The 25,074-nt window shown below is 45.6% G+C and overlaps 1 protein-coding gene across 1 annotated transcript in view; it reads right to left on the reverse strand.

Annotated features, from left to right (window-relative positions):
- The window catches only part of LOC132406583 (uncharacterized), a 76,272-nt gene extending 51,972 nt beyond the window's left edge, over nt 1-24,300 (reverse strand). The window contains exons 1-7 of the mRNA XM_059992402.1: nt 24,195-24,300; nt 23,438-23,497; nt 15,460-16,946; nt 14,220-14,407; nt 12,022-12,193; nt 5,829-5,879; nt 4,242-4,350 (exon numbers count right to left, since the gene is read on the reverse strand). Coding sequence (XP_059848385.1) covers nt 4,242-4,350; nt 5,829-5,879; nt 12,022-12,193; nt 14,220-14,407; nt 15,460-16,575 — 1,636 coding nt within the window. The 5' untranslated portion in view covers nt 16,576-16,946; nt 23,438-23,497; nt 24,195-24,300. The remainder of the gene's footprint in view (nt 1-4,241; nt 4,351-5,828; nt 5,880-12,021; nt 12,194-14,219; nt 14,408-15,459; nt 16,947-23,437; nt 23,498-24,194) is intronic.
- Between the last annotated feature and the right edge of the window lie 774 nt (nt 24,301-25,074).

Raw genomic sequence — 25,074 nt, forward strand, 5'->3', positions numbered from 1 at the left:
CCCCAGATCTTTGCAGGGACACAGAATATGACTGAACTTCTCCAGGGCAGCCTCATCAGCCTCACCTGGATAGTGTTCGATGGAGGGAAATGTTAGTGGCAGTGGTGAAAACTGTTTTGTTTTAATCTAGTGATGTGGATACTGTTGGCATGCTTACACAGAACATAGAGCAGTACAGCTCAGTACAAGCCTCTCAGCTCATGATGTGTGCCAACATTTAAACCTGTTCCAAGATCAATCAAATGCTACCCTTCTGCATAGTCTTCCATTCTTCTTTCATCCATGTTCCTATCTAAGAGTCTTTTAAGTGTCTAATATATTAATCTTTGCCACCACCCCCGGCAGTGTGTTCCAGGGACTCGAAAAAACTCTCTCTGACATTCCCCCCCCCCCCCCCACTCACACACATACTTCCCTCCAATCACCTTCAATTTATGCTCTCTCATTCTGGAAACCTTCACCCTGGGAAAATGTTGCTGGCTGTCCATTCCATTGATGACTCTTATCATCTTATACATCTCTATCAAGTCCCCTCTAATCCTCCTTTGCTCCAAAGAGAAAATCTCTAGCTCACTCAACCTGTCCTCATAAGATACATTCTCTAATCCAGGCAGCATCCTGCTAAATCTGCTCTGCACCCTCTTGAAAACTTCCACAGCCTTCCTACAATGAGCGACCAGAACTGAACACAGTACTCCAAGTGTGGTCTAATCTCCTGTCCAATTACAAATTGTCTCTTGAAGTCAACGTTTGTCATAGAGCTCACGGTCTTGACTGCGTTTTGGGAGTCTGATATCGGGGCCATGAACAAGGTGATAAATAGGTTGTGGCATCAGTTCAGTGTTGAGCTGAGTGAGGTTATCCATGCTGATTCATGAGCCTGATGGTTGAAAGGTAATAACCGTTCCTGAACCTGAGGGATCTAAGGCTCCTGTATCTCCTTCCCAATGGCAGCAGTGAGAGGAGAGCATGGCCTGGGTGGTGATGGAAGTCCTTGATGAGAGATGCTGCTTTCTTGCGGTAGTGCTCCTTGAAGACATGCTCAATGGTGGGGAAGGTTTTTCCTGTGATGGACTGGTCTGTATCTACAAATTTTTGCAGGCTTTTCTACCTTTGGGCACTGATGTTTCCATATCAGGCTGTGATGCCACCAGCCCCACGCTTCCAAGGACTCTACAACTCGTGTTCTCACTATAACTTATTTATCATTATTATCATTTGATTTTGTTTGTATTTGCATAGTTTGTCTTCTTTTGAACACTGGTTGTTTGCCAGTCTTTGTGTGTAGTTTTTCACTGATTCCATTGTAATTCTTTTTTCTACTGAGAATGCCTGCAAGAAAATGAATCTCATAGTATATGGTGACATATGCATATTTTGATAATGAATTTGCTTTGAACTTTGCCGTGGTTTGGAGGGTTGGTTGATTGTATCTCTGCAGTGCTGTAAAATGCCTGTCTGAAGCTTATGGAAGGGTAGGGATCACCGATCCATGCCAACCACCAGCAACCGTGCTGAGTTCCTCTTCAGACACGGCGGTGCTGTCACGGTAAAGGAAAGGGTTAACTTCATCATCAGCCCTGTCCTTCCCACAGAAGTGGCTCTGGATATATGGAAAATAGTCCATACCTCCCAGGGACCTGTGTTAATAGGGGGTAAAATTGTGTAACTAGGGCAGGTTGGTGGAGAACTTCTGTTCTGCCTGTGTTTGGATTAAGGCCCATTCTCTCAAATGCTATGGCAAAAGCTGATGATGGCCTATAGCTCTTCCTTCAAATCTATGCCATCATCTGTATACTGCAAGTGGATTATTGACGCTGGGGAGGTGATGCAGGTGGAACGATTTCCCAATTATCCTTATTCTGGATTCCCTCTTACCTCCTCTCTTCTCCTTACCTGCCTATGACCTCCTCCTGGTGCTCCTCCTTCTTCCCTTTCTCCCATGGTCCATTCTCCTCTCCTATCAGATACCTTCTTCTCCAGCCCTTTGCCTTTTCCACCTATCACCGCCAAGCTTCTTACTTCATTTACCTTCCCCCCCCACCTACCACCCCCCATTCATGGCTTCACCTATCACCTGCCAGCTTGGACTCTTTCAACTCCGCCACCTTTTTATTCTGCCTCTGTCCCCCTTTCTTTCCAGTCCTGATGAAGGGTTTTGGCCCAACAGGTTGAATGCTTAATCTGCTCCATAGATGCTGCCTGACCTGCTGAGTTCCTCCTGCATTTTGTGTGTGTGGCCCTAGATGTCTAGCATCTGTGAAATCCCTTGTATTTTCCATTAGTCTCCTAGGTAAGCTCCGCTCCAGCAGGAGGTCTGTCGCAGGAGAGTTAAATCAGGAACTGACCACCCTCCTCACCTGCAAACCTGCAGAGACCTAGTGTCTCCTCGTGCTGGGCAGAAATCCACAGCTCCTTCTGCATTTGGTCAGCAAAAGCACAGCTGGTGTCGGTGAAGGACAGCACTGCTATCCAGCCCAATATTGACTTTTGCCTCCAGCTCCTGCCAGTTTAACAACCAAGCATCTTCAGGTTTCCCAGACAGGAAAGGTCCATGATGCTCCACGTGGACGGTCTCATCTTCTTTGGCAAGGATCCACTATCCTACTAGGAGTATGGATTGATCGTCCCAATGTGGAAGACGCAGCCAAAATGACTGCTTGCACTTGCACACCTTCTGTTGGTCAAATGGGTCATGTCATCAGGGTAAGCTCCAGCCCACACAGAGCTGACCCACTAACCTTCAGAAAGGGCACAGTAACGCTTCTACAGAGATGGGTATGCATGGGGCACCCCTGATATCCTCTCCTCCCAAGGAGTACTTTCAAGGACTTGCTAACTTTTAACAAGACCATATAAAGAATTAGGCCATTCGGCCCTTTGAGTCAGTTCCAACATTGGATCAGGTCTGATTTATTAACCCTCTCAACCCCATTCTCCTGCCTTCTCCCTGTAAATCTTGATGCCTTTATTAATCAAGAACCTATCAACATCCGCTTTAAATATACCCGATGACCTGGCCTCCACGGCCGTCTGTGGCAACGAATTCCAGACTCACCACCCTTTGGCTGAAGACACTCTGCCGCAGCGTGCAGAATTCAGACCTGGCTCACAAAACAGCCCAAGACAAAGCACGTCACAAAAAATTATCCAGGTCACAGAGTAAAGCTCCCTCTACACTGTTTGGTTGCAAAAGTACTTTTATTTTGCAGACACACTATGCAAACAAACAAAACCAAAAAAGAGTCTCATATTTTCATGATGAACGGTCTCGGCCCAAATAATTGTCTGCTTATTTATTCCCTTTTGTAGAAGCCAAGATGACTTGTTGAGTTCCTCTGGCATTTTATGTGTGTGTGTGTGTGTGTGTGTGTGTGTGTGTTGCTCAGGATTTCCAGCACCTGCAGAATCTCTTGTGCTTATACTTCTATGGCACCTTTCACAAAAAGCAAGGACACTTTGAGATACTTCACACCTAATGAAATACTGTTGAAGTTCTGTTGTAATGTGGGAAACAGAGCAGTCAATTAACACATAGAACACTCCCACAGACAGTGATGTTGTAATAACTGGGTAATCTGTATTTAATAACGTTGATTGAGAACTAAATAATGGTGTAGGTCTGTTGCGATCTCCTTCTCTTCCAATGAATGGATTGCTACAGATTTTTTATTGTAATGTAGCATTCCGTTAGACAGAAGAGTAGGGGATCACACTGGACTTACATCATTGTAACACACACAAAATGCTGGAGGAACTCAGCAGGCCAGGCAGCATCTGTGGAAAAGAGTAAAAAGTTGATGTTTCGGGCCGAGACCCTTCATCGGGACTGTAATGTCGACTGTCGACTCTTTTCTATAGATGCCGAGCTCCCCCAGCATTTTGCGCATGTTACTCTGATTTCCAGCTTCTGCAGATCTTCTCGTTTCTGATTAGATTGCCATTTAGTTCTCAACCAACATCAATAAATACCGACAGCGAATGCCCCGCTTGAAGTGTGTGTTCTCCTGTGACTGCGCGAGTTTTCCACCAGCGCTCTGATATCTGGCAGTTGGAGTGTAGATGCTGAGTGCTAGGAGAAGCAGGGCGTGTGAGGCAGAATAAGTTACTGGGGGGGGGGGTGGGATGATGGCATTACTCTGAGTGCTGGCAAACAATCAACAGACCAAGTGGGTTCTGGTAAGAAAATGCGAATATTTTCAAACAGCATATGAAATAATAATGAACAGTTTTTCAGCAACTCCCAGAGGAATCACATTTTAGATCATAGTCTTGGATCCGCTGCTTGATATACGAGAGCTTGTTTTTCAGGTAGGTGCATCGTTGTTTCTTCTCCACAAACGCTGGGTCCTGTAGATTTGAAAGAGCTGCAGTCAGGTGACAGAACTATTCTCCCGTTAGCATGGAAACACTTCTCAAGGACCATTGCTTTACCATCTCAAGAAAGGAGTCATCAGGCCATAGTATTTCAGGGGGATTCAAGTCCCACGCCAGAAACCATACTTGTCCTGTTCTACATGTGACTCTAGAACCATGAGCTGACTCCCTAGCTGCCCACTAAAAAAGCTCATTCAATTGCAAACAAGCTGCGATGGCACTGACTGTAACTAATCTAGAAAGTGGCTCACTGTCTTCTGGGCACTGGGTAATAAATGGTTAGTCGGTCAGTAATCTTCACAGGTATAGAATCATTGAGCACTACAGCACAGATACAGGCCCTTCAGCCCATCTACATGCTAACCCATTATTCTGCCTAGTCCCATCAACCCACAGCCCTCCATGCCCCTCCTATCCAAACGTCTCTTAAATGTTGAAATTGAACCTGCATCCATTGATGCAGCTCGTTCCACACTCTCACCACCCTCTGAGTAAAGAAGTTCCCACGAAAATTCCCCTTCAACATTTCTCCTTTCACCCTTAAGCTATGACCCCTAGTTCTAGTTCCACCTAACCTCAGTGGACTAAGCCTGCTTGCATCAGCCATATCCTTCTAGTTTTGTATACCTCTATCAAATCTCCACTCATTCTCCTACACTCCAGGGAATAAAGTCCTAATCTATTTAACCTTTCTCTATAACTCAGGTCCTCATGCCCAGACAACATCGTTGTAAACTTTCTCTGCACTCTTTCAATTTATTGCTATTTTTCCTGTAGGTAAGTGACACAAATTGCATAAAATTACTCCAAAATAAGCCTCACCAATATCTTATATAATGTCAACATTGCATCCCAACTCCCGTACTCTTAAATTCCAGTCCGGGAATGAGTGAAATGAAACTAATCTCACTCAGCGCACTACTGAGTGGTGTTGCACAGTTGGAGATGCTACCTTTCTGATGAAGTACTGTCCTGTGCTGGATACAGAACACCTCCAGGCACTGTTTCAAGGAAGAGCTGGGGTTGTGGGGGTCTCCAGGACATTCTGGACAATATTTATTCCTCATTAAGCATCAAAGAAACTAACCTTTTCCGATCTAGTTTGAGGCAAATTTTAAGCCAGTTGATCAGCCTTGTGAAGAACTCGTCGAGTAGGGAGAATGAGGAGTTGCATCAGCAACATTTTATTTCCAACCTCCTGTACCCGATCCATCAATTATTGACATTTTCCATCATTGCAGATAACCACACAAACATTCATCTTTCTGTTCATCCTTTTCTATTTTGTCACTTGATTTTTTTTGAGAATTTTCTAGAATTAGTACAGATTAGCTAGCCACGGTCTATTTTAATGTTGGAATTGGATCGAGGGGCTGGGTAGCCTCTTCCCGTTCCAATTTATTTTTCTTTCCCAAACATTCAGTGTTCCCATTGCAATGAGGATCACTTACGTTTTTTTTCTCCTTATAATCTTCTATGATCTTCATGATCCGCTTGTGTTCCTGGGAAGAAAAGAGGACAGGGTGGAAGTCAGAGTGAGATGAGTGTTGTGAGTCAGGTGTTCAGTTATCTCACAAGGGTTTCACCATCGTGTTTACCTCCACATCCCAAGTTCCCTCAACCCTGTTGGTTTTGCTTGAAAAGAGTATTTATTTCCATTTTACCCCACCTCTCTCTCTCATAGATGCATGCAAAACCTTCTCTTCATGGTCCAAAGCAGGAGCCCTAATGACTGGGGCTTAGTTTCCATAAAGACACAATGGGTAAATGAAAAGTCCCAGCTTTGATCCCTGGTTTGTGCTGTATCAGCTGATCTCTGCCAGGGAATTACTGGAATGGCTACAATGGGTTATTGATTGTGGAAAGGCTCAGGGTACTCAGAGTTCCTGGAATAAGAACACAAACTATACAAGTCAAGTCAAGTCACTTTTATTGTCATTTCAACCATAAATGCCGGTGCAGTACACAGTAAAAATGAGACAACGTTTCTCCAGGACCATGGTGCTACACGAAACAACACAAAACTACACTAGACTACATGAAACAACACAAAACTACATTAGACTTCAGACCTACACTGGACTACCTAAAGTGCACAGAACAGTGCAAGACAGTACAATAGTTAATAAACAAGACAATAGGCACAGTAAAGGGCAAATTACAATATAATAATATTTCCAGGATTTTAAAAAACATTAATGGGAATGTAAGCATTGCTACCAAGACCAAGGTTCATCTTTCCTCCCACAGAAGCCTGGAATTCAGGGACTGGAGTTCGGAGTCCCGTCATCAGTGAATCCTGTGGTTGATACTGAAGATCAAAAGTCTGGAGGTCAAGGCCTGATGGTCGAAGCAGTCAGTCTGTGAGTCAAGTCAGAGGCCAATGTCTGAGAGTTGGCAAGTCCAATGGATGCTAGAGGCAAGTTTTGACCTGGGGTTGGAGGGGAGAGAGGGAGAGGGAGGGAGAGGGGGGAAAGAGAGAGAGGGAGAGGGGGGAGAGAGAGAGAGAGGGAGGGGGAAGAGAAAGAGGGGAGAGAGAGAGGGGGGGGAGAGAGAGAGAGAGAGGGAGAGAGAGAGAGAGAGAGAGAGAGAGAGAGAGAGAGAGAGAGAGAGAGAGAGAGAAAGAGAGAGTCCTCTTGCCAGTACAGAGCCTCTCCACCACCAAGACTCCTGCAGTGCCTCCCCGGGGCCACATGCAGAAACTGAGTATCTTACGGTCCCAGGCTAAACTACAGGGGATCTCGGAGCAGCAGTGGGCCCTAGAGACGTGGTGTGCCTGTCAACCACTGCCTCAGCAATGGGTAAATAGCCCCACTTCCTTGTGGGAAGTCTGCTGAGACAAGGATAAGGGAGCACACTCGGACAGAAAAGCAATGTGCTGGTGGCACGCAATAGACGGGCCTTAACGGACCAAGGACCCGGCAGCCTCCTGCGGCCAAGATGTGGACCGGTTGTCCTGGGGTCACCCTTGCCACCGGGATTTACCCCATCATGGTGAAGATAGTGCTACTGGGGATGGCACACCCTCTGTGGCACTTTAATATCTTCCTTGCACAGGTCTCCACCTCTGACCACGGTGTGTGTGTGGAAAGGGGCTTGCTTTGCTGTTGATGTTTTGCTGAACACCGTGGGCATGCAGCGTTGGCACTGGAATGTGTGGTGACACTTGAGCTGGTTGTTAAATCAAATGCCACATTTCTCTGTGTGTTTCAGTGTGCCTGCGATAAATAAATAAATCTGATTCGGAGTCCCGTTCACGTGAGGAGGTGGCGGCGAGCCAGTTTCCTGAAGCTCTGGAGGCTTGTCTCAGGGTATGGCACACTCAGTTATTCTGCCTGACCTGCTGCTCTCCTTCAGTGTGGTGGAGGCCTTGTGTTTGGCAAGTGCTGCAGGACTATGTGGAAGGACTGGGTGGGTCTTTAGAACAGATGAAGCGTAGATGCAATTTAAAATCCACAATTACTAGAAGGCTGCACAGAGTGTATACTTTACTGGAGAGGTTCACAATCAGAGGCCATTTTGTTACAGCTGACAGACCTACGTTCAACTGTTGTTCACGTAGAACCCTTCTCCACTTCGATCTTCAAGGTTCTTTGTTGAACATTTGCTAATACTACCAGGATCTGCACCTGTGGTGGCTCCACCTGGATCTGCATCTTGGGCTTCTGCATTCACTGCAGCATCCTTCCTACTCTCCACAGCGTGTTCCGTGCAGGCATCTCCTGTAACTGCCAGCGATGACCAGGTATGGGTCCAACGGCGTCTCCCGTAACTGCCAGTGATGACCAGGTATGGGTCCAATGGCGTCTCCCGTAACTGCCAGTGATGACCAGGTATGGGTCCAACGGCGTCTCCCGTAACTGCCAGTGATGACCAGGAATGGGTCCAATGGCGTCTCCCGTAACTGCCAGTGATGACCAGGTATGGGTCCAACGGCGTCTCCCGTAACTGCCAGTGATGACCAGGTATGGGTCCAATGGCGTCTCCCGTAACTGCCAGCGATGACCAGGTATGGGTCCAATGGCGTCTCCCGTAACTGCCAGCGATGACCAGGTATGGGTCCAATGGCGTCTCCCGTAACTGCCAGCGATGACCAGGTATGGGTCCAACGGCGTCTCCCGTAACTGCCAGTGATGACCAGGTATGGGTCCAATGGCGTCTCCCGTAACTGCCAGCGATGACCAGGTATGGGTCCAATGGCGTCTCCCGTAACTGCCAGCGATGACCAGGTATGGGTCCAACGGCGTCTCCCGTAACTGCCAGTGATGACCAGGTATGGGTCCAACGGCGTCTCCCGTAACTGCCAGTGATGACCAGGTATGGGTCCAATGGCGTCTCCCGTAACTGCCAGCGATGACCAGGTATGGGTCCAACGGCGTCTCCCGTAACTGCCAGCGATGACCAGGTATGGGTCCAACGGCGTCTCCCGTAACTGCCAGCGATGACCAGGTATGGGTCCAATGGCGTCTCCCGTAACTGCCAGCGATGACCAGGTATGGGTCCAATGGCGTCTCCCGTAACTGTCAGTGATGACCAGGTATGGGTCCAACGGCGTCTCCCGTAACTGCCAGCGATGACCAGGTATGGGTCCAATGGCATCTCCCGTAACTGCCAGCGATGACCAGGTATGGGTCCAATGGCGTCTCCTGTAACTGCCAGTGATGACCAGGTATGGGTCCAACGGCGTCTCCCGTAACTGCCGGTGATGACCAGGTATGGGTCCAATGGCGTCTCCCGTAACTGCCAGCGATGACCAGGTATGGGTCCAACGGCGTCTCCCGTAACTGCCAGTGATGACCAGGTATGGGTTCAATGCTCCACTGCTACCCATAAAGTCATTAGTAGAAGCATTAGAAAGGAGTTGAAGAAAAATTTTTCAGCCAGAGCCAAGAATTGGTGGAGAATCTAGAGAGAGGGAGGGGCAGAATTCTCAGCACATGTATATCTAATTAGATGAGCACTTGAAGCTCTGCAAGGTAATGGACTAATAGCTGGGGTTGGGCTGGATTGGACAGCTCTTCTTGGCTATCATGGACACAAAGGGCCAAATGGTTTCCTTCTGTGCTGTAAATTTCTGAGATCCTGTGGTTCTCTGATCAATCAAGTTGGCCTTTCTGAAAGAGGCGTGGATGTTGTGGTGGGCAGGAACAGAGCTGATGGTGGATGGTAATGTCCCCAGGACCTTTAAGCAAAGAGCTGCTGCCACTGATGGCAACTGTATCTTAGACATCAGGTTGTCTACCCAGTGCAGCTGGCCCTGCAGTGGTTTTGTGTTTTCCTAAACTTGCAATGAATTGTGGAGATTTTATAATGTGAGGAACATTCCTCAGACTGTCAGCTACTTATCAGCAACTCAGGCTCAAGAAAACAAAAGCCAAGTGCTGTTAAATATTTGCTGTCAACAGTTGGTGCTGGAGAATGTTTACCCACAGCATATCCTGCTCCTGTCCTGAACCGAGGAGGCAGTTAACCCTTTGAGTGGTTCTGGAGTCACACATGGACTGGGATGGGGGAGGGTGATAAGACCTGTTCCTTTGGTGAACCAGGACAGTTTTTACAACAATCCACATCCCTCCTCAATCCTCCTCCTATTCCCCTCCTCTGCTCACCCCACACCCACTTTACCATTATTCTCCTCTCCCCATCCATCTTTCTCTCAATCCCTCTTCCCCATTCCCTTCCTCTTCCCCTCCTCACCCCCCTCTTCTCGCCCTCCATGCTCCATCCCTCCTCCCTCTCTCCGCACCTCCCACCTCGCCTTTCTCTCCCTCCTCGCTCAACTTGACGTTCCTCCCCAGAGGCTGACAGGAAGGGAGGCGGACACTTCAGCTGCCGAGACAGGTTATCGGGGAGGCACGCCAACTCTTGCTGTGTTCCCAGGCTGCTGAGGAGGGGCCTCATACACAAGAGAACCAGATTAGATGTCCTGTAGTTGCAGCAGGCTCTGATTTACCAACCCTGGTCAAAATGTATCCCTGGAGATTTCATCAGATGGCCTCCCAGCCCCAGTAGTTTCTATGAAAATGGAACAGGCGTGTTTAATAAAAAAAACGATGTTTCTTATGACAGCATTGCGGTTAGTGCAACACTTTACAACTGCAAGTTTGGGGTTCAATTCCCGCCATTGTCTGTACTTTATCCCCGTGACAATGTGGTTTCCACCGGGTGCTCCAGTTTCCTCCCACATTCCAAAGAATTAAGAGTTAGTGTTAGTAGGTTGTGGGCATGCTACATTGGCACCAGAAGCTTGACGATATTTGCAGGTTGCCCCCAGCATATTCTCAACACAACCCAACATGTATCACTGTGTGCTTACATGTGCATAGGCAAATAAAGCTCATTTTATCCCATCTGTGCCGTGTCTTAGATTGAGAATGGGTTGACAGATAAACAGAGGGTAGGAACAAACAAGCTTTCTTCCAGGGGGAGCATAGTCTAGTGCGCCCAGCGATCGGTGCTGGGGCCCCAACTATTCAATACAGATTAATGATTTGACTGGCGGAACCAAATATAATATTTCCAAGTTTGTAGATGAGCCAGATTTGGGGAAAGGGGTGCAAAGTGAGTTGTGAAGAGGACGCAAGAGATCTGCAACGTGAATTAGACAAGTTGGGTGAGTGGGCAAGTGCGAGTCGGATGCTGTGTAATATGGATCAATGAGAGGTGATCAATTTTGGTTTTGAAAGGAGAAAGGCAATTTGTTATCTGCGATGGGTGTGGAAGAGGGAAGATTAGTGTGACCTGGGTGCTCTTGCACATCATCGCTGAAAGCAAGTGCAGTAAGCAGTTGGCCTTCGGAGCAAGAGGACCAAGTACAGGAGGAAGGAGGCACTCTGCTGGACAGAGCCTTGGCACTTACCTGATGAAAGGTGTTCTTACCACGGAGAGAGTGCGCTGAAGGCTTGCCACACCACTCCCTGGAATGGCCAAGCTGACAGGCCCGTATTCTTTGGAGTTTAGAGATGAGAGGGGATTTCATTTTCTGCGTTTACGCTGGTTCTTTCTCATTTTATTTTGTGTGGGGGAGGGGGACTTGGGGGTTGATGTTCTTGTTGCGTTTCGTGCGGGGGGGGGGGGAGGGTGGCTTGTTGCCGTTATTCTTTCTCTCTCAGTTTGGTGGCTATGTGGAGAAAAAGACTCTCAGAGTTGTATACTTTTATAATAAATGAACCTTGGAATGTCGGAACCTCTAGTCTTTGTAACAGGACTAGACCGATTGGAAAGAGGGACAATATTTCCAAAGGCTGAGGTGTCTAGAACCAGGACTAACAAATGTCAGGATAACGGACCTAGATCAGGAGAAATTACTTCACTCAGGGGTTGGTGAACCTGTGGAATGCTCCACTCAGACAACAAAGGAGGTCAAGCCATTAAAGATTTCCAAGGAGGCAGCAATATTTCTTGATGTTAAGCAGATCAAGGGATCCAGGGAGAAGGTGGGAACAAGGTGCCAATGTGGATGGTCCTGCTCGATGATAGAATAGTCTTAAAGGGCTGAATGGCCTATAACTTCTACAACTCTAAGTTCTGTGGGCTCACAGCAGTGTCCCAACGATTAATGTTTGATTCTCAAAAACCCCAGGCAGTCCTAGTGGGTTGTGAACCTATTCTGGAGGCAGTACAGCATGTCTAATTTCCACTGACCTCTGATGTCTCCGTGTAACGGGGCAGTTTCTCTATCAGGGTCTTCAGCTCTGCAAACTTCCTGTTGGCAGCGTGGATCTCACTGTGCAGCTCTCTGTACTCTGCATACTGGTCGTTGAACACTCCCTTGTAGCGCTCTCTCTCCTCTGCAGCCTCAATCTTCGGGTACTTCCTGTGAAAGTGAAGTCAAGTTTGCAATGAGTTGTAATTAGCATGGAGACAAATCTGAACTTTGTGCGAAACCTCTCTGGCCCTTCACAGGCACATGCCCATCGAGTCTATGCTGTCACACACCAATCACTTTTAGTGGTGAAAGCCGATACGTAGCTGCATTTAAACAGTGGCACGAACAGGAAGGGATCAGAGGGACATGGACCTTGTACGGGCAGATGGGATTAATCTAGATTGGCACAGTGTCGGTGTAGACACCATAAACCAAAAGGATTTGTTCCTGTGTCAGTTCTTCCATGTTCTATTATGTTAAAAAAGATGTTCATTTTCCCACTAATTTTCTCTGTAACATATTCTCCCCATTAACTCTGCCCAGACTGTATCTACACTAGGGGCAACTTACAACCTGCATCTTTCCTGGACTACAGGAGGAAATCAGAGCACTCGGAGAAATTCCAGTTAGTTAAAGAGGACTGTACAACCTCCATACAGAGCAGAGGAGGTCGGGATCGAACCTGCATCATGGAGGCTACGGGATTGTACTCATGCCACTGTGTCTCCCATGTGTTGGCCAGAAACATTAACACCACCACTTACTCATCAGCTAGTGTGATTTTATGTACAATCAGTCTGTGTATATAATAGATACTTGTACATTGTGTTTATAGCATTGCTTCTATATTTATACTTATCGTGATTTTTTAATTGTGTTCTTTATGCTTATTGTGTGTTTTTATGCTGCTTTGGATCCGGAGTAACAATCACTTTGCTCCCCTTTATACTCGTCTACTGAGGAATGACAATAAATAATCTTGAATACCAGAGGTTCAATTGAGTTCCATGCACTGACCGATTAGAAGAGACACGAGTCATGTCAACTCAACACATATCCATACATCATGTTAACGTAACAGAACATAAATATAGAACATGGAAGAACTGACACAGGAACAAATCCTTTTGGCTTATGGTGTCTACACCGACACTGTGCCAGTCTAGGTTAATCCCATCTGCCCGTACAAGGTCCATGTCCCTCTGAACCCTTCCTGTTTGTGCCACTGTCTAAATCTTCTTAAACGTTGCCACATACCTGCTTCTACCACTTCCCAAGGCAGTGCAAACCGGGCTTCTACCACTGTGTAAATAAACTTGCCTCTTTAAATCTCCTTAAACATTTCCCTTTTCAACTTAAAGCTACGTCTTTGAGCATGTGACATTTCCATTTTTGGGAAAAAGATTTGACCACCTACCCTAACAACGCCTCTGATAATTGTATACTCCTCAACTTTGGATACGCCAGAGAAAACAATCAAAATTTATTCAATCTCTCCTTAAGAGTTAATACTTTCCACATCAGGCAACATCCTGGTGAAACTCTACTGCAATCTCCCCTAAGCCTCTAACAGTATTACAACTTGCTTCACAGAAATGACTACCAAGTGGGACTATATTTCCAAGAATCCCTAAAAATTGGAAAAAGGAGAACAATCAGCCCATTGAGTCTATGCTGTCACACACTAATCACTTTTAATGGTGAAAGCAGATACATAGCAGCATTTAAACAGTGGCACGAACAGGAAGGGATCAGAGGAACATGGACCTTGTACGGGCAGATGGGATTAATCTAGACTAGCACAATGGTCGGTGTAGACACTATAAACCAAATGGGTCTGTTCTTGTGTCAGTTCTTCCATGTTCTATTATGTTAAAAATGATGTTCATTTCCCATTCTTTGGTAAGTATTCTCTCCATTAACTCCACCCAGACTGTATCTACACTAGGGGCAACTTACAACCTGCATCTTTCCTGGACCACAGGAGGAAATCAGAGCACTCAGAGAAATTCCAGTTAGTTAAAGAGGACCGTACAACCTCCATACAGAGCAGAGGAGGTCGGGATCGAACCTGCATCATGGAGGCTACGGGATTGTACTCATGCCACTGTGTCTCCCATGTGTTGGCCAGAAACATTAACTCTTTTACATAAATAATCGTTTTTGTGTTTACCAACAAGACTATCTTCCTTACGTTACATAATCAGGAACAATGAGGGGCTTCGGAATAAATCCAGCTGGAATAGACTTTTTCAGGGTGTGTACACCATTGGACCTTGATGGGATGTTCTCTTCACCTGGAGGTCGTGATGCTTTTGTCCGGAATGACATGCGCTTGAATAAGAACGGGTGCCTCTGTGTGATCACCCGGACCGTTCCACGCTACAGAAAGCAACAGAACGACACGTCAGCGAAAAACTCGGGCATGGCCAATAAATCTGATCTTTTCATCTGAGTGGGGAGATGGAGCTCTGCTCACACCTCATCACGTTCTGCCCCCACCCAATCAGCGTTCTGCCCACCCCCACCCTATACTCAGGGTTCAGGGGACCCTTCAGATCCTCTTGAACCACATAAGGATAGTGCTCAGGAGTCAATCTCTACAGATCTACACAGGATATACAATTTGAAAACAAGGTTGAAAATTTTCAAGTGATGGACAGGAACCAGTCTGAGTCAGAGAGCCTGGACTTGGACAAGTTTTGACATGGTGAGTTTAAGCTTAGGGTAGATGGAAGATAGGAGTCCGACGGGAGTTACTGCAGCATGTGGGACAAAGCAGTGATGGAGAGAGGCAGCACTTTGGGGTTGGGGATGGTATCAGAAACTTATCCCAGGCTCAAGCACAAGACCAAGTTCGTGAGCAGATGGATTTAGTTTCAAACAACTTCTATCGATTGGTGAAAAGGTGATGGGAAAAGGGACAATGGTTTGAATGTACCAATGCCTAATAGGAAGAAATTCCTGCTCCCGAATGTCTATGTAACCTACAAAACAAGGGAGGGTGTCAAATAGAGCTGTGGACTGTCAGTGAACATGGGGGTATTTGGGGGGACAGAGATAGGAGGGACCAAGGAGCAATCCATAAGTGAATGATATGGGAACAGGAAGAGAAGCCACTGCAGTGGATCTACTGATGGTGACTAAATCGAGATGAAAAGAACTGAATAAGAGTGGGGAAGCAATGGAAGGTGAGGTCATGGTCACCATGGTAAATACTACTCAGATTAAGGAGAATGAGTGAAAAGAACTAACTATTGAGTCAAAGTCACATTGGATGTTTTGTGTCTTTGATAAGAGTTGTGTTGAAATTTTTTTATACATGGTGAAGAGATGAGTCATGGTTTTAGACTGAGGTAATACCTTCCCTGAATGGTCAGAAGGAAAGAGTTTGTGCGAATATTTGTCTTGGTCACTGATGGGGCACAGCCTACCTTACTTGCCAAAGCCTCCCGCTGTTTTCTGTTCAGCTCGTGACGCCACACCTTGAGACACACACCCGCGCTGACCAGGTACAGGAGCATGTTGACAAACAGGAAGGCCGTGGCAGCAATCTGTCCACTCTCCACTCGGCACAGCTGGTAGTAGAGAGGATTGTTGGCCAGCATGGTGTAGCACAAGCCTCCCAGGCCTAACCCGTTGACGTAGACAATGCCCGCTGCCATGTTCAAAAAAAAGTGGCAGGTGTTCATGGTGAACTCTGTCAGCGGCCACCAGCCCGAGTCGAGAAGAATAGTTCTATAATACAGGGACAGTCCCAAGACCAGGAGGCCTATTGTCACAACCCAGACCAGAGCAACCATGACCAGAACGAAAGGCGTTTTGGGTCCAGTATAGTAATAATTGTTCCCGAGTCCGTAGGATGGGTAAGATCCACCAATAAAGTTGTACCACTGGCTGTCTTTCTGTACGTATGCACATATACAAGCGAAGACCATTGCTCCGAACAGTAGCTCCATCACTCCCAGTACCCTCAGCAACCCCGGCCATGACTTCATGTAGGCGTGTTTCAGCTGGTAAACGTGCATCCGCTCCATGTAGCTCTGGGCCGTCTCGGGCTCCTTCTCTGAAAATGCCGGCATGGATTCTGGTTCATTTCTGGACGTCTCGCAATCATCGTCTTCAGCCGCACCCCTGGGCTTCTCCTCCGAAAGGCCGCCCTTTGCCAAAGCGTCCTGGCGGCGACTTAGGAAGGGCGACACCGGCGGCGAGCACTCTTCTACTCCCCATGAGGAACTGAGGTCAAGCAGCAACTTGTCCCGCCCTTTGCGGCCCCTCCAGAAGTTTTTCCAAGAGTCGGGGATGAACTTTCTCTTTGGCTTGATGTCAGTCATGGCCAGCTCCTCATCCGGTGACCCCACCGGCGGCTGCAGCGGGAGTGGTGGTGGTACGGCCACTGAGCTATAAGAGTCGTCTTCCTCGCTGGTGCTGGCACCTGCGTTTAACATCAAGTGTGTGGTCAGCACCTGCCTCTGTAGGCCAGGACGCTCGACACGTTCAGCACTGGTTGCTGGCCAGCCCCTGTCATAACTGGTCTGATCTGACGACATCCTCTTTCTATCTGCCTTATCTCTGAGCTCTGCAGCAGAAATTGCAAAAGGACTGTGTAAAAAGTCCTGATCGTTTAACAAAGCCGTTGGCAGCTTCAGTTCACCATCTTAGGTTTCAAAAACTTATTGAATAAACATTTGAAGGAAAAAGATATTTTAGGGCTAAAGCTGGGTAGTGAACTGAATCTTCAAAAGAGCTGCAGCAGACTCAGCGAGCTTTAAGGACCTCCTTCTGTGCTTTACGAGTGTGTGAATTGAACTTCTGTTCCTTCCTACTTCAAAGCTGAGGGTAGTTTTAACATTCCATGGATTGGCATGGTGCCCTCAATGACTTCACTTCCTTGGACAGAGCAGTGAGTGCAGAGCCAGTCCTAAACAGAATACAATCCAAACTTAAATCTCTTTGGGCTTTTTTCTCCTGTAGTCTTCTTGTTATTCTCACTGGACACACACACGGGCAGGTACACGCGCGCGCGCGCGCACACACACACACACACCTAGAGAACAAGGGCACTTAGGTATGTAAGAATGCTGTTTCTAGATTTTAATTTGGCATTCAACACTGTTGTCCCACGGACTTTAGTGAACAGACTCCTACTCCTCGGTCTAAATACCCCACTGTGCTGGACCTCCTCACAGAAAGACCTCAGATAGTCAGGACAATGATCTCTCTCTCTCTCACTCGTACACACACACACACACACAAACATGCTGGGATATACACTTTGAAGCGCTGTCTTAGGGCAGGTATATTTTTCCCAGGGCTGGGGAATCTTGAATGAGAGGGCACAGGCTTAAGGTGAAAAGGGAGAAATTTAATGATCTGAGGGGCAGGTTATTCACAGAATGGTTGGTGACTATCTGTAAGATATTGGAGGCACATAAAATTATAATACTTAAAAGGCAGTTAGACGTGTACTTGGATAGAAACGAAGTTGAGGGATATGGGCCAATATGACAGTGAAGGACTCCCACACACAGAAATTATTAAGAGTGTAGTTTATTGCTGGCACAGAGACTCTGATCCTGGCCTCAGGTCAACCTCACTGCATCTAGTTTACACCATGGTTGTTGTTAAAGAAGGACTTGTTCTATTTAACAACAATTTGAACTTCCAAAGTAGTAAAGTATTCTGAAAAGTTTCATAGAACCCGAATTGGCATATGTCATGAAATTTGTTTCCTTTTGGCAGCAGTAAATGTAATACATAATAATAGAAAAAAATGTGAATTACAGTACAATATTTATACACACGAAAGTTATATGAAATAAGTAGTGCAAAAATTGAAATAAAATGTAGTGAGGTAGTGTTCATGGGTTCAATGCCCATTCAGAAATCGGATAGCAGAGGGGAAAAAAACTGTTCCTGAATCGTTGAGTGTGTGTGTGCCTTCAGGCTTCTGTACCTCCTTCCTGCTGGTAGCTCTGAGAACAAGGCGTGACCTGGCTGTTGGGGGTCCTTAATGATGGATGCCAACTTTTTGAGGCAACACTCCTTGAAGATGTCCTGGATACTAAGGAGGCTAGTGCCCATGATGGAGTGAAGTTTACAACTCTCCGCAGCTTATATAGATCCTGTGCAGCACCCCTCCCCACCCATATTAGATGGTGATGAACACATTATGGAATCAACACATTATGGATTTTAGTACAGATGATGTTGAAGGTGGAACTCGGATCTGGCAGCAGAAAATATTGCTGTCAATGGTGGCACATTGGAAAAGGGGGAAAAAGATTTGGAAAAGCGACACACGCTCCGTTTGTTGGTTGGTGATTGCCGCCATGCCAGAAAACAGCTAGACTGAGTGAAGCTCGCTGTTAGGTACTCACAGTCAGAGGGGGACGAGGGCTGGTGGGGATGTTTAAGTTGTATTTGTTTCTGGAGTTTGCCTTAAGTGACATAGGACGGGAATGGAACATGGTTGTGGCTAGATCATGGATAAGACACAGTGACCATAAACCCTTGAAAGGACATCTGTTGGAATAGTTCTTTATTCTACTGTGACTTTCAAATTGACCAATGCAGGCTTCTTGTGGTTCATTGGATAATTGTCTGCTTATAAAACTTAGCAGTCTGGAACTTTGTTTACTTGTACAGTTATTTCTAAATACTGTTTGCATTACATTTCGATATAGACTGTCATATGAACGTGGCTGTTTCCTGCTTAGTTTTGCCCATGTTGAAGTTGGAATTGAATGCATTAATTGGTAAACAGTTTGCAAGCAGCCGGTTTTGAAGCTACAAACAGTTTAAAAGTTATGCATTACTGTGGGATATTTTCCACTGAGAGATCCCCAAACAATGTACTTCTAGGTTGGTCTTCAGGGAAAACATTTAAAATGTGAGATTACATTGTTATTTTACAGTATTCCCACGTTATCACAAAGGCAAATGGAACATTGGCCTTTACTGCCGGAAAGTCTGGACTTACAGTAAGAGCAGAGAGGTTATGCTTTGTGTCTATGGACTCACTTTTGTTCTGAATACTAATTGCTTACTTTTATTGTTTGCATGATCTGTGTTTCTCTCTCTGCGCACTGGGTGTTTCACGGTCTTCTTTATGTGGGTTCTCATGGGGTTCTGTGTTTTATGGCTGCCAGTAAAGAGAGGAATTTCCAGGCTGTATAACGTATGCATACTTTGAACTGTACTGGTGAGGACACGTTCTGGAGAACTGCATGCAGTTCCGGTCTTCTTGAGGGAAGATTCAGTATACTGGCTTTGGAGGCAGTGCAGAAGAGGTTCACCAGGTTGATTCTGAAATTGAGGGGATTTGCCTATGACAGACTGAGTTGCCTGGGACCATACTCACTGGAATTCAGAAGAACGAGAGGGGATCTTATAGAAATATAATACAATGGAGGCAGGAAAGTTGCTTCTTCTGGTAGTGAGATTAGAACAGGGGGACATAGCTTCAGGATTTGAGGGAATAGATTTAGGATGGAGTTGAGGAAAAATAGTTTTTCCCCAGAGAATAGCGAATCTGTGGAATTCTCTGCCAGGGAAGCACAAGAGGCTACCTCATTGAGTACTTTTGCGTAGCAGGAGAGTTAAGGGTTATAGGAAAAGGCAGGTAGGTGGAGCTGAATCCATGGTCATATCAGCCATGATCTCATTGAATGTCCCAGCACACCCGATGGACCAGATGGTCTAATCTCCCTCCTATTTCTTATGTCCTTATGTTCTTCTGCACAAGAGGGCAGAACTTCATAAATAGTATCTTCTCACAAGGTCTCAAAGAGCAGTGGTTTTGAAGGGCTGTCCTTATCGTGGAGGAGAAAGTAGGGCAGACAGCTCCCAACACATAGCAAAGAATGGAAATCTGCCCTTAGTAATAACAGCAGAGGGGCAAATATCAGCCTGAAGACCAGGGAACTTCCCTCGTTTCCTTTTTAGGCCAAGCACTTGTTTATATCTACCTGACAGAGTAGACTTAGTGATGTAGAAATTTATCACCATTCTTTCACCAGCACTGGGGTCTAAGTCCTAGAACGTCCCAGCCAACAGCATTGTAGAAGATTTTGTCATTTAGCCATAGTATCCTACAGTACAGAAACAGGCTCTTTGGCCCATCCAGCTTGCACTGACCTTCACTTGCCTTACTGCCAAGTTATTCCTAATGCCCTAATCCCATATTATTCTCCCCAGATTCCCATCAATATTCTCTCAATTTTAGCACTCAGCTCTACAACAGGAGCAATGAACATGCTGAAAAACCATCATGCACAATTGCCTATGAAGAAGCAGTCAAGCATCAAGCACATATGGGTCTGGAGTCACATATAGTGCAGACAGAATAAAGCCAATAGATTGAGGATAACCATATAACCATATAACAATTACAGCACAGAAACAAGCCACCTAGGCCCTTCTAGTCCATGCCGACGCTTACTCTCACCTAGTCCCACCTACCTGCACTCAGCCCATAACCCTCCATTCCTTTCCTGTCCATATACCTATCCAATTTTTTTTAAATGAGAAAATCGAACCTGTCTCTACCACTTCTACTGGAAGCTCATTCCACACAACTACCACTTTCTGAGTAAAGAAGTTCCCCCTAAACTTTTGCCCCTTAACTCTCAACTTATGTCCTCTTGTTTGAATCTCCCCTACTCTCAATGGAAAAAGCCTATCCACGTCAACTCTATCTATCCCCCTCATAATTTTAAATACCTCTATCAAGTCCCCCCTCAACCTTCTACGCTCCAAAGAATAAAGACCTAACTTGTTCAACCTTTCTCTGTAACTTAGGTGCTGAAACCCAGGTAACATTCTAGTAAATCTCCTCTGTACTCTCTCTATTTTGTTGACATCTTTCCTATAATTTGGTGACCAGAACTGTACACAATACTCCAAATTCGGCCTCACCAATGCCTTATACAATTTTAACATTACATCCAAACTCCTACACTCAATGCTCTGATTTATAAGAGCCAGCATACCAAAAGCTTTCTTCACCACCCTATCCACATGAGATTCCACCTTCAGGGAACTATGCACCATTATTCCTAGATCACTCTGTTCTACTGCATTCCTCAATGCCCTACCATTTACTATGTATGTCCTATTTGGATTATTCCTACCAAAATGTAGCACCTCACACTTATCAGCATTAAACTCCATCTGCCATCTTTCAACCCACTCTTCTAACTGGCCTAAATCTCTCTGCAAGCTTTGAAAACCTACTTCATTATCCACAACGCCACCTACCTTAGTATCATCTGCATACTTACTAATCCAATTTACCACTCCATCATCTAGATCATTAATGTATATGACAAACAACATTGGACTCAGTACAGATCCTTGAGGCACACCACTAGTCACCGGCCTCCAACCTGACGAACAGTTATCCACCACTACTCTCTGGCATCTCCCATCCAGCCACTGTTGAATCCATTTTACTACTTTAATATTAATACCTAACGATTGAACCTTCCTAATTAACCTTCCATGTGGAACCTTGTCAAAGGCCTTACTGAAGTCCACATAGACAACATCCACAGTTTTACCCTCGTCAACTTTCCTAGTAACCTCTTCAAAAAATTCACTAAGATTTGTCAAACATGAACTTCCATGCACAAATCCATGTTGACTGTTCCTAATCAGAACTTGTCTATCCAGATAATTATATATACCATCTCTAAGAATACTTTACATTAATTTACCCACCACTGACGTCAAGCTTACAGGCCAATAATTGCTAGGTTTCCTCTTAGAACCCTTTTTAAACAATGGAACCACATGAGCAATACGCCAATCCTCTGGCACCATCCCCGTTTCCAATGACATTTTAAATATTTCTGTCAGAGCCCCTACACTAACTTCCCTCAAGGTCTTAGGGAATATCCTGTCAGGATCTGGAGACTTATCCACTTTTATATTCTTTAAAAGCGCCAGTACTTTTTCCTCTTTAATCATCATAGTTTCCATAACTTCCCTACTTGTTTCCCTTACCTTACACAATTCAATATCCTTCTCCTTAGTGAATACCAAAGAAAAGATATTGTTCAAAATCTCCCCCATCTCTTTTGGCTCCACACACAGCTGTCCACTCTGATTCTCTAAGGGACCAATTTTATCCCTCACTATCCTTTTGCTATTACTATAACTGTAGAAACTCTTTGGATTTATTTTCACCTTACTTGCCAAAGCAACCTTGTATCTTCTTTTAGCTTTTTTAATTTCTTTCTTAAGATTCGTTTTACATTCTTTATATTCCTCGAGCACCTCATTTACTCCATGCTGCCTATATTTATTGTAGATCTTTCTCTATTTCTGAACCAAGTTTCCAATATCCCTTGAAAACCATGGCTCTCTCAAACTTTTAACCTTTCCTTTCAACCTAACAGGAACATAAAGTTTCTGTAACCTCAAAATTTCACCTTTAAATGACCTCCATTTCTCTGTTACAACCTTCCCATAAAACAAATGGTCCCACTCCATTCCTTCTAAATCCTTTCGCATCTCCTCCAAGTTAGCCTTTCTCCAATCAAAAATCTCAACCCTGGGTCCAGCCCTATCCTTCTCCATAATTATATTGAAACTAATGGCATTGTGATCACTGGACCCGAAATGCTCCCCAATACATACCTCTGTCACCTGACCTATCTTATTCCATAACAGGAGATCCAACACTGCCCCTTCTCTAGTCGGTACCTCTATGTATTGCTGCAAAAAACTATTCTGTACACATTTTACACACTGCAAACTATCCATTCCTTTTACAGAATGGGCTTCCCAGTCTATGTGTGGAAAATTAAAATCTCCTACAATCACAACCTTGTGCTTAATACAAATATCTGCTATCTCCTTACAAATTTGCTCCTCCAATACTCGCTGCCCATTAGGTGGTCTATAATACACCCCTATAAGTGTTACTACACCTTTCCCATGCCTCAATTCCACCTAAATAGCCTCCCTAGACGAGCCCTCCAATCTATCCTGCCAAAGCACTGCTGTAATATTTTCTCGGACAAGCAATACAACACCTCCCCCTTTTGCCCCTCACACCTGAAGCAACGAAATCCAGGAATATTTAGTTGCCAATCACACCCCTCCTGCAACCATGTTTCACTAATAGCTACATCATCATGTTTCCAGGTATCAATCCATGCTCTAAGCTCATCCACCTTTCTTACAATGCTCTTTTTATTATTATTATTGATATTATTGAGACAGGTGAGTGTTTCCATCATTCTGATAGTTTTGTGGTTAGGCTTAGTCCATATTTATTGAATCACTTGGATTTCAACTCCCCAATGCCATGGTGAGATCCAAGATTGTCTTTAGATCAGCAATCCAGAACTCTGTCTCATAATCATTAAACGTGTATTACAGAGGTTCAAAAAGGCAGCTCACCTTCTCAAGCTCAATTAGCTATGGGTAATAGCTGCCAATCTTGCCAACAACACCCACATCCTGAAAAATAAGTGAAAACAGTTCTCAATGTTGCTTCATCTGGAAGTCAACAATTCACACAAAGCTGCATCAGGGATGCTGACCTGGACCTGAACTCACAACCTCAGGAGCACTGTGCCCAAAGGAAGCCCACCATTTTCTCAACTGGGGCTGGGTAATTTCCTGGCGCTTCCAGCACGCTCTCACACTTCCAGCTACCCATTATTGTCAACACATACTGGATGAAACAAATACATTAAAAAAGAATTTCCACGCCCGCTCAAGGAGGTTTTATCCCAAAGCGGTCAGATTAACCTTGGACAGTTGGATCTGACACCGATAAGTATAAATTCCCGGGCACAGGGAGCAGTGAGCAGGTTCCACGATTTAACCCCTTGTAGGATTCGGAAACTTCCACCTCAGGGTCAGAAGCCTCCTCCCCTCCCCTCCCCTCGGTTAGAGGCTCGTTGGTGTTGGCGAGCCCCACCCCCTTCGCCAAACATCGCAGGCAGGCTGTTTCCCCAAAATGGGCGGATCCGAGTCTACTTCTCGTCAAATCGACTTCTAGCGAGTACCGTTAACGCACGCAGAGACAAAGTAGACCAGCTGAACTCAGTTTCATAACCAGAAGTTGGGGCTATGGTCTCTTCTCGGTAGTGTCCCCGCGACTGGTTACCCACCTGTCTAATGTATTTCCGATCCCGTTCTAGATACGAACCTGCCTTTCGTCCACCGGTCTCGGATTAGATCGTGTTCTTTCGGGTCGCACTCGAACACCACACAATGTCTGAGCGAAACTCTGACACAAGTGTGACGCCCGGTTATCGAAACACCAGCATACTGGGTTAAATATTAACCAGGAGACAGAGTGTCAAAGAGAGAACTGATTTCTGATCAGATTGGAGGAAAATTGTTATTAACCTCAATTATACCCTCGCCGTCCAAGGAGGTAGATAAGAATATCAGCAAACTAAATCTGATCCCGTAAAGCGTAAGGAAACTTTTAAGTGTGGCGACTCCAAGTTTGGTCACCAGTTTTAAGAGCACGACAGAGAGACAGGTAGAGGGAGGGAATTCCAGAGTTTTGTTGCACCACAGTACAGTATTTGATTGTTATGAATACAGGATATTTATCATAAAGGCAGGGAACAGTGAATGATTTTCAACGGCTCCCACACAAAAGATTGTGACTTCAAATTCAGGTCCAAGAGCTTTGAACTGCATTGATTGGATTAGTAAAATGAATGAAGAAATGGCATGTTCTAATTTACCATAGCTAGTATGGATAAAGAGTATTCTGGGGGGGGGGGGGGAGAATGGTCCCAAACTGGGAGTGAAATTCATTTTCGGAGGGCATAAAGGGGGCATTGTCAGAGGAAGGGTTTAGAGAGAGAGGACTGCATTATTGGAGGGAGGGTGTTGCGAGAGGTTTGCATTTATTGGGGGAATTGTGTTGAGAGAGGACTGCATTATTGGAGGGACGGTACTGGAGCTTTTTCACCGCAGACACTTCTGCCTTTCAGGTGTGTCATTAAACAGACCCCCCCCCCCCACCTTCCAATTCCAGTGTTTTGAAGAAGACTGAGGGAGCTCGAACC

The sequence above is a fragment of the Hypanus sabinus genome, chromosome 16 (genome assembly GCF_030144855.1).
Source record: "Hypanus sabinus isolate sHypSab1 chromosome 16, sHypSab1.hap1, whole genome shotgun sequence".
NCBI classification, from domain to species: Eukaryota; Metazoa; Chordata; class Chondrichthyes; order Myliobatiformes; family Dasyatidae; genus Hypanus; species Hypanus sabinus.